This window comes from Gadus macrocephalus, chromosome 22 (genome assembly GCF_031168955.1).
Source record: "Gadus macrocephalus chromosome 22, ASM3116895v1".
NCBI lineage: Eukaryota > Metazoa > Chordata > Actinopteri > Gadiformes > Gadidae > Gadus > Gadus macrocephalus.
The window spans coordinates 17190082-17200588 of NC_082403.1; the positions used below are offsets into that span (position 1 = coordinate 17190082).

The following is a 10507-nucleotide window of genomic DNA, read 5'->3' on the forward strand; positions in this document are numbered from 1 at the left end:
TTCTGTCATTGGTTGAGTGTGCTGGGGGAAGCTGATCTTTCTGGCCACCACTCTGTCACTAATCTGCCACTTTGTTCCAAATAAAAGACCTTATTGGGTAAAAATAGACTGCCTTGTCTTTCTGTTGTTCACACTCCTGGAGTCGCAGTACATTTGCCTCTGATCCTGGTTACTGCCTTGTTTCTTTTTTTTTACAAACCTTAGCAGAAAAAACCTGAGTGGAGACATTGACATGACATCTCTGTGAGAAGTTCAAACAATGATCACAGGGAGAGATGGACGAAGCCTGACCATCAATCTCTGCTATGTGACGTCTCAAAATTTAAGGGCAAATCGGTGTAAACATTTTTCCAATTTTAACGACGGGGCCACAATGGAAGCCTCATGTGTGTCTTGGTTACCATGGCGTCTCACTAGGGCCCCTGGGTGCACCGTAACACAACACAGGAAACACGCAGCCGTAACACACCTGAACACTACTACTCACACACGAACGTGAACTCTCACTCCCCTGACATGACACAGTCGTACTGTTAGCCTGACCTACATTCCCTGTCTGGCCGAATACGTTAAGTTAAGCAGTGTGCCCATAGTATATATTTTTTTATATTTGCACGGTGATCACAGATCTTTAAAGAGCACATTACCGCCTAACGCAGTAAACCCTAAGCAAGGAATAACCCGATAAGGTTATTCTGTTTCATTCTTCTCAATAAAATCCAGAAACAAAGGGATTGCATTAAAGAAAATAAAATAACCATGACTGCTTCCGAGCACATAGTTACATTAAACCAATCTGAACATTTTCCACGGCTTGTGCCTTACTTTGCTTTTTTTGCTTTTCTTTGCGACTTGAACCGACCGGGAGGTACTGAGGGTGGGGCCTGAATAATGGGGAGGTTGGGGGAGGCATTTTCTTTCATTAAAATAGCGAGTCACAACACCATCCATCCCCAATGATCACGGAAAAGCCCAGAACGTAGAGAGATGACGTTTAATGAGGAGGAGAACCATGGATGCATAGAAGGGATAAGGCTTCCCTCCACTCACGTGTTTAGTGGGGCTTGCTACTGATATGGAAATAGGCAGCAGCACGTAGAGTTGAGGGCGATGGTCGCATGGCAGTGCGCCTCCCTCTGGGGGGAGAAAGAGGTGCACTTCAGTAGCCAAATATGTTCTGTAGCCGGAGTTTACTAGTTGAAATTAATTGTAATTGATCGAATGCGTCAGGGTCGAAACATTGCACCACCTAGTGGCAAAAAAGATGTTAGACTAAATCCTCAAGCACTTAGCATGTGACTTGGCATATACCGTTATTTCAATTCACATGCAGAGCAAAATACTAAATATTTTTTTAGGTGTGCAATCATGCAAATTGATACTGAAATGGTTGTTCAATTTGAATAAAGGTCAACGACTTATATTATCATTTACTATTACCATTATCCATTCAATGTGCTTTAATTCATGTGCATGCTTTTTCTGTTTTAGTGACAACGAGGTCCAAATATCACGCTTTTGCCTGTATATTATTAAAAACATTATGTGCTTGAGTTTGAAGTAGCTTGCGGTTCTTTTTTTCATTCCTCGATATTGATTAAACCTGAGACTATGATGGGTTACACGTCTCCACGACGTCCAAATCTGGATTTTTGATGTTGGGTTATTCGTGGAGGAATTATGGCATGCATCTACATCCTAGAATATGAGGGTTGGGCTCTGTGACGGAATATCGGTCCACCTGAACATTTGGTTCCTTCGTGCCAAGTGGTTGATTTGCTTGATTACAAATCCTTCACCTTTTGCGGATCTCAACTGATTGGCTGCTTCACTTTGTCCCTTCACGTGACGATGCTTACCGAGTGGACAAACAATGACTCAATCAATCCATCAGCGTTATTATCATTCTGGATGTTTTGCCAAACTTGTTTGCCCACGGGACATCACTTATAGACGCGCTTAGCTTATTGGTGATTCATTATGGACGGGGAGAGTGATTTAAAGGACGGTAAGGAGATAATTAGTTTTCCCTCATTGCCTTAATTAGAATATGTCAAGTGACATATTGCTGAACTGGTTTTGTAAAAGTGCATCAGGCTAACCCAGCTAACGTAGATAGGAAAACCTTTCGAAACTCCGGCTGTAACTATGAAAGATAACAAACTTTATATTCCCAAGGGTTTCACACTAGTCACTGAAGGCCATATGAAATTAATTATTTCCCATTAACATTTAAAACCCTGGAGAGTTGATGGTTTGGAACATTTGGTGAGGTGCGCGTGGCCAGCCGACCGGAGTTAATTAAGGGTCAGGTCCTCACCTGAGCGGACACCGCACCCAGGGCCCTCATTAGCCTATATGCTCAGCGACAAGCTCGTGCTCCGGGGATATCATGTGACTTTCAGTACAACTATAAAGAGCATTTGAATAAATGTTTTGATATGACTGTAATTCATAAACATGCATTTGTGCTATATTACCAAATAAAGGTGTTGCTTAATGGGGAAGACGTATTAAAAGCCACAAACCAAATACCTATATTCCACTGAGAGCTAAAGACGAGTGTTGCTCTATTTCAGGCTGTCCGAGCCTGTTGTGTAAAGAACATGAGGACTCTTACACCATGGATGATGGAATGAAGGAAGAGGAGGATGATGAAGAAGGGGGTGTGGAGGAGACGGAAGGAGATATAGAGGCACTGGAGAAGAATGAGGGGGAGTCGCCCATTGAAACAGAAATGGAGAACGATGAGGAAATACTCTCGAACAAGAAGGAACACGACTCAAACGCCCCTGAGCACGACGAGGAACGGAGGTGTTATCGAGAAACACCACGTCGAAAGCACAGTGAGCAAGCGACGGACGACATGGAGGGCAGGGCCGGCCCTGACCTGACGCAGCAGGTACCCGAGGTCATCTCGCTGGAGTGTACGGCCGCGTCAGGCCCGGGGGACGACCACGACCTCTTTGACTCCCCGTTTGGCGGCGTTGGCCACTATTCCCCCCTGGCCTCTGTCCCTCTCCTCATGACCGCTACACACCCCCACGACCACACCACCCCCATGCCTGCACAGCCCCAGGGGGGCCCAAGGCCCCTCAACACCCTTCAAGGCCAAACCCTCCTGATGCCGGCCCTGAAACCAAAGGAGGTTAGGAGAGTCTCACCCAGCCTCCTATGTTAAGGCTCACTCCCAGTATAGTGTCCACCTGGTGGAACCATTGAGTGTAGAAGAAGGTGATCTGTTTGAGGTGCGTCTGAATGCTGTGGCTGTGGTTGGCCCTTGGCAGACGCAGACGTCCCAGGCGGGCTACAACCGCCGCTCCATACGCCACAGGGGGAGGAGGCGGCTGATGGTCCTGCCCCCGCTGCCGAGCCTGGACCTGGGGGAGGTGCTGGACCGAGCCCTCCGGCCCCCCACGCCCAAGAAGAAGACCCGCACGCTGTACACCACTGGTGAGGGCGGGGGGGCGGCTGCTAGTCTCTCTCTGATACACAACATGAAACGGCTTTTAGAGCACAGCTTAGCTCCGAAAAATGGTGCATTGCCCAGTAAAGCAGGTAATTAGTACAGAACAAAACATGTGAGGAATGTGATTTCAAGTCCTCATGGATGCGATTGGCTCGTGCCGAATTGAAAGACTTGCCAGCAGTGTATTACTGGCTTTACATGAGTGGGAGGGGAAACATGAAATCATATTTGTTGAATGTTAAGCCGGCCAATTTTTGGTTGCCGTCACGACCAAAAAGATTCAGCTGTGGAGGAAGTTAGATTTGATTGTGAGATTACTTTTCTCAACGGCGTGAATTTCTGGATTTCATGGTGACTTTAATGATGGAATTTGGTTGTCAGTGTGTAATCCTTTGTTTGTCTCCTTAGATCAGTTGGAGCATTTGGAGTTTCTGTTCCATGACGACCACTATCCTGATGCGGAGAAGAGGAAGGTCATCGCCGCGTCCGTTGGGGTCACACCACAGAGGATCATGGTAGGGTTCAATCTACCCCCACTTTCTCCAGGATCGTTCACTGACGGTCCTCTGCTTGAGATTCATGGTTATTTTCTTCTGTCTCAGAATTGTTTTCTACGATTTGTCCAACTAATTCATTTCAGTCAGGACCATTTCGAATTTGTCATGGAGTAATCCAGTAGTGTTTGGCAAACTGACTCAGTCGTGTTAAATCCCCCTGCCCGTCCAGAGCTACAGTGCTAGAACGGGCAGGGGACGCAGCGGGAACCCCCCCAGGGTGATGGAACAGAGCCAGCAGCAGCAGCCTGATATCAGAGTTATTGGTACACTACAGCCATTTGATAGCACCTATTCAATTCCACATTGCTCGTCCAGGTAAAATGCAATGTGTTGCATTGAGGAGGGTGTTGCAGGGGTGGTGGTGGGTGTTAGCCGTGCCATGAACACAGAGGTTGATGGAAGACTGAGTAGGCATTTAAGAGGAGCGTTGTGTTTTGTGTTGTGTTTTGAAGCTGGGTGTATAAGTAATGAGCCATTATCTTGTCTGCTAAATGCCCTATATGTAAATGTTAATATGGGCGGTGTCACTTAATACGTGTGTGAACAGCGTGGCCGGCCTGAACTAATGCCATGCTCTATTTAAATCATACAAATGAGCCATTAACTTCATTTTAATCTTGCGTCTCCTTATTCTCTTCCCCCTATTTATCTCCTATTTTTAACATATTCTTTCTTTCTTTCTCTTTCTCCTCGTCTCCCTCCCTCCCATCCTCCATTCCTCCCTCCCTCTGTGTCTCTATGTCTTCCCTTCTTCATCGGTCTTCCTCTGCCTCTTACCGCCCTCTCTCCTCTCTGGTCTCTGTGGTCCAGGTGTGGTTCCAGAACCGGCGGGCCAAGTGGAGGAAGATCGAGCGCTCTGTGAAGGGGGAGAAGCAGAGCTGCGTGGGCAGCAGCAGCCTGGCCCTCCAACAGACCCATCCCTCCCTGTCAGCCAGGGTGGCGCTCCCCATGTCAGTAATTACCTAAAGCCGTGTTTCAGCGTTCTCCCTTTTCTTTGGTTATCTCAACACGGTGCCAATGAGTTGTGTCTTGGCTCAACGGTGCGGGCAACCATTTGACGGTAACGAGTGTCTCTTGTTGTCGGCTGTGCGGCCGGCTGAGCTAAGCTGTGTGTTGTCTTGTCAGGACGGGAGCCGGCTCTCTGTCCCTCAACTCTCCCTCCGTGGCTCACTCCCAGCCCTCGGCCGTAGCTGCCTTCCCCGGGCCGTCGGGCCAGGCACTGCCCTCCTACGGCGCGCTGCTGGCCAGCCTCACCAGCCTGAGTAAGCACCCATGTCCAAAGCACCGTACTGTGAGGCATGTCCCTGTAGAGCAGGTCGGAGCCAGGCTCCTTGCTCAAGGACGTGTGGTAGTTTATCTCCCAAGATAAACACATCCGAGAAGAAAGGTTTAATCGCCCTGTTCAGCCAAGGTCCATGGGAGAGAGTGAGTGGTTTTTACTGGGAGGAGTGTGGTTTAAAACCAGCCTCAATGGATGGTGTTGTTGTGTAGTCGGGCCTCTGTTGAACACTAGAGGTAATACACTGTCCACAATCAGCTGCGGATTTTTTCAAATTGATTTAAGCGTTTTTTCTGATCTACTAAAGTAAAAGCTGGTAATTTATTTTATACGTTCAATTAGTTCAAGTGAGAATCCATTTAAATGATGTTAATGACATGTAACAAATTTCCCCCTTCAGACAGGATGTTATGGCACTTGCCACTGGAAATGTTGAATACTGAATGGCTTTCGTATAGCGAGCTAATTAAGAGTAATATCCGTAATAAATTTACCCAATTATTAGAGTTGCCATTCCCACATTTTAGCGTATTACTATAACCATATGGTCTTGCATTTATAATATTTCGACCCTAACTTGTATTATGTTTTAAAGGTGCTTTAGGTACATTTAAAGGGATAACTTTTGATTGAATCTGTTAGAATTAAACAAAAAGAACCACCCGTCAGCTATTGGTGAGTAAAATGCTCTGTGAGAATATCTGTTTCTGGTTGCCTGCGCAAGCCTCCTTAAGAGCCCATCTAGATTTAGGACCGCTTTTAGAGACACCTCTTCCCTGATCCATCTAGCCTGTCAATCACAGGGGATGACATGCAACACTTCTCCATGGCACAGAAACATAGTGAGCGAAGAGCAGTCTGATGGTTTGGTTAAAACGCTTGCTGCGCTGCTCGTTTCTACTCTCCCTTTACACCCCCCCATCGTACCTGCAGCCTCTTTAACGTGACTGTGTTTACCTCCGACTGCCCCAGGCCAGCCTGGACCGATGGACACGGGGCCCAACCGGCCTCCGTCTCTGGGGGGCTCCTCGGAGTACAACCCCCCGCAATTGCACAGCCCGCCGCCGCTGAGGAGAGCGAGCCTGCCCCTCTACGCCAGCAGCTACACCCCTAACCCCGCCATGCCTCTGCTCAGCACCCCGGCCCACACCCCTGGCCTCTGCCTGGAGGCCTTGGAGGGCCGCTCCTTCCTGGCCCAGCTGGACGACCCCGGGAGGGAGCCCCCCATGCTGCACGCCGACACCAGGTCAGTGCCGTCCACAGGCCTGGGTCAGGGCCCAGGGCCGTTAGGAAACGTTGCTCTAGGATATCAGAACAAGATATCAACCTGCTCTGCAGCCCTCATGCAGGCCGTGTACCGTGTAGTAACCTGTTATGCTATGCTCTACTTTCATGTCCATCTCCATTATCCTCCATACAAAGGTACAAAACACCAATACAAATTATGCAATTAATTAAAATGACATGCATATCATTGTCATTACTTTGGCATTGCTCATGTTAGATATTACAGGGAACATAAGCAGCGTGGAGTCTGTTCTGTCGTTGGACACACCTTGTGTGTTCATTTGAGTGGTCAAGTAGCCACTTCACATGATAGATCAATAGCTGAATCAATAGGCTATGTTGTGCTGGAGACATGCGCCTTCACACCTACTCTCCAAACGTTTGAAACACTGAGTCTCATTCTCCTTGGTAAGAAGACATAAGCCGTTAGCCGTAAGAGCAGAACGCAAAGGTTAAGTACCTGCACAGCACCAGAAAGGTCGCTGCACCTGATTCAAATAGGGAGTAGGAGATCAAATGTTAGGACCTGTATTAGGTAAATAAGCAGGATCGTTGTCATTTGAAGGTTTATAGGGGAGTAGTGATGTGATGATATATCCATCGTGGTCTTGCATTTTGGTGGATGGTGGATGTCGAGTGATGCCATTTCCTGGACTTGTTCAATGGGTGTTGTTATTGGAAATATATGAATGACGCTAGGTTCTTCGTCATAACATCCACTTCGCAAATAATGGATTCTGAGATTCTTCTTCCGACTATTAAATAATTGATGGCAAATGGCAAAATATCATCAACCGATCGATATGGTCTTATAAATAGAAGTGACTTTTCAGTATTTCCCTGCGTCGGCTGACGTGTGTTTTCCCTGGCTTGCTGACAGCTCCCTCTTCGACTACAGCGAGGGGCTGGACTACCTGACCTCCGCCAGCCAGCAGAACATCAACAACCACAACAGCTACTCCTACCGGCCCCAGGCCCCCTACCCCTCCAGCCAGCCCCCCCAGCGCCTCACCTACCTCACGCCCTCCCCCTACCTCACACCCAACCCCCCGGACTCCAACCCCACCTCCTACCTCACCTTCGGCCCCGGAGGCGGCGCCAACGGGGTCGTGACCTACGCTGCTGGAGGCCAAGCCTACTTCCAGCCCCACTCCAACCCCGGGCAGATCCTGCTGCAGGGGGGCGGCCCCCACGGTGAGTCTCCACCTAGAGCAGGGGCCTGAACAACAGGGGCAGCCCAGAAGCAGAATGGCTATATGTGTTGATGTGGTTGTTGTGTGTGTGTGTGTCCAGGGGGCCCCCCAGCCTACCAGTCCTACTCCTGGGGGAACATCCTGGGCCAGCCGGCGGTGGTCCAGCGGGCGCAGGGTCCGTCCTCCTACCCGGGGGGCCTTCAGCCGCCCAGCTCCACCAGCACCCTGCCCTCGTCCTCCTTCTTCATCAGAGGGAGCCATGGACCCTCCAACCCCCAGCGCTGTTCCTCCCACTCCCAGACGCACACCTCCCTCACAAGCACCACCACCAACCACAGCATGGCAGCAGTCCAGCGCGGGCCACAGGTCCCCAGGGGGGCAGCCCTGCCGATCCAGCTCAGTCCTGCCTCGCCAGGCAGTCCACCACCGCCCTCTTGTGTCAAGATTGAGTACGAGAGCCCTGACCAGATCCACAGCCACTTCCACTGTGACTTCTCCCCCATACACTTCTGAATCGGCTGCCTCGTAAATTAAATTTTGTGACTGTGAATCGTATTTATATGTTTACTAGGTTCAGATTATGGGCCGTGTTTTGTTATGATCTCACTCTATGTTTGTTGTTGTTTGACCTTGACTCAATCCCTTGGCCTTGAGTTTCATCTAGTTTGGCTTGAATACATTTACATTACATTTGATGGCTTGAATACATACCAATTACATTGCTGTTTATTTCTGGATTATGCGTGGTTCATTGAAACGGTGTGATTTGACTCAGCAAGTATGTTCCTCATCATTCCAGTCCGCCACCAGAGAACACTGTTCCTCCTTCAATTAGGAAGCCAATACATGGATAGGGGAGCTGTCACGGAGTGCCCCGATCCTGGGGAAGAAAACAAGGGCAGAGCTTAGTCGAGGACGGCAGTGTCTCAAGACAACAGTGATGCAGCCCAAATCTTTAATCTGTCTGCCGCCATCTGCTGTATTCAGAAAGAGGGCGAGAGAGAGAGATGCTGGAGTGTGAGGAGAAACATTTCACTGTTCCCCGGAGACCAGTGAACAGTTGGCGGCCGCATGGATTCGACTACTAAGATTACAAAGTACATCTTTGAATCACAGCCCACCTGAAGGGCTGGTTTGAATACTGGGCTCTGGGCTGTCCTGCACACTACAGAATGAAGGGAGGAGACGAGGCCCGGGGGGGGGGGTCGGGCCCAGGAACGAGCCGCTGGAAGACGAGGGGGGGGAGGAGGGGAGGGGCGTCTCTGGGCCTGATGAGATTGGGAATGAAGGATGAGAGTTGAGACGAGCAGTTGCCATGGGAGTAGGAGAGGGGAGTGATGGATGCCCCCTGCTACTAGAAGCCGGGGGTGGAGAGGTGTGTGTGGGGGGGGGGGGGGGGGGGAGCAGGGGATTGTGGGGCGAACAGAGCTGGTGGTTATGCAACTGCTGTAGTTTGGTTTGTTAATGACCCTGGGCTCTTCCTGCAGCACTTGGCCGCTGGGCCGGGCCTCTTGTGAGTGTTGGCAGAAGGGGCCGAACCGAATGCCTGCCGAACCACCACGCACCCGCGCTCAGAAATGCCCCGTATGTTTCTCCTCTAGCACAGAAGTGGCTCACAGGACACACACACACACAGCAAGGAAAGTAAACATGCTGTTGCAGTCCCTCCTTCATTCCTGGACGGGCCGTACTGGCGCTCCCCTCACACTCGGGGCAGTCACCGCCCCGGTCCTCAATGTGGACAGTGTGGAGCGCGCTGACCTGGGAACACCAGTGGGCTTCATGGATCCACATGATTCTCACTGTAGCTAAATGGCAAACGGCACACACGTGTGCTTCTATGGGTCTATGTGCTTGTCTCACAGGAGTGAGTGTGTGTGTGTGTGTGTGTGTGTGTGAGGGAAAATGAGTTTGGGTAAGGCTTGTGATTCTTTTTTCCAGGACTTGGCTGGTGTGAACAGAGGCTGCTCACAGTGTAGCAGCCTCTGTTTGTCTGTCCCTGCGCACCAATATGCATAAGTCTGCGCGTCTGTTTGGTGTGGGAGTGTGTGTGCGTGAGCGCCTGATAGGATGGCTCAGTTCTCCTCGATCCACCCGGGTCAATATTATTCCAGTATGCTGAGACCCGAAAAAAGGGAACTTGTTTCAATATATTTATGGATGTGGTCAAATAGAAAAAGAAAGACACACACACACACACACACACACACACACACACACACACACACACACACACACACACACACACACACACACACACACACACTCCTTCAAAGCAGAACATTTAAATGGGCCAATCCCTTTATTGATTGAGTTCTGACAGGCTGCTTTCTATGTTGTGAGTTTCAGATTCCTACAATTTCCCTTTATGTGTTTTCTAAGGATTTGCCTTGATCTGATAACACAAAATTTCCCCTGGCCCTTAAGCTAGAGCTATATAACATGTTCATAATGTGAATAACATGTATAAAGTTTTAAGACATATTTTCAAAGGGACCCTAGCAACACTCCTGTGTTGCCACCGGCAGCCATCAGAAAGAACATAAACTGTTTACTGGGTAATACTATTGCAGAGTTAATACGACTTGGCAAGTCGGTGTCGGGAGATTTCAAGCCAGAGAATCCAGTTAATTATTTTTAAAAAATCTGCCTCCAAGTAGTCAAACAAGTTGTGTACCAACCTCATGGTCCGGAGTCAATGGCTGGACTCAGGACGGTCATT

The 10507-nt window shown here is 49.3% G+C and overlaps 1 protein-coding gene across 1 annotated transcript; it reads left to right on the top strand.

The window, feature by feature from the left end:
- The first annotated feature begins 251 nt into the window (after window positions 1-251).
- Window positions 252-8942, top strand: LOC132451070 (uncharacterized). The gene is made up of 9 exons (XM_060043347.1): window positions 252-2008; window positions 2580-3148; window positions 3288-3453; window positions 3878-3984; window positions 4837-4976; window positions 5152-5288; window positions 6278-6551; window positions 7473-7786; window positions 7886-8942. The coding sequence occupies exons 1-9, from the start codon at window positions 1981-1983 to the stop codon at window positions 8296-8298; spliced, it is 2148 nt and encodes a 715-aa protein (XP_059899330.1). The 5' UTR covers window positions 252-1980; the 3' UTR covers window positions 8299-8942.
- Window positions 8943-10507: the final 1565 nt, after the last annotated feature.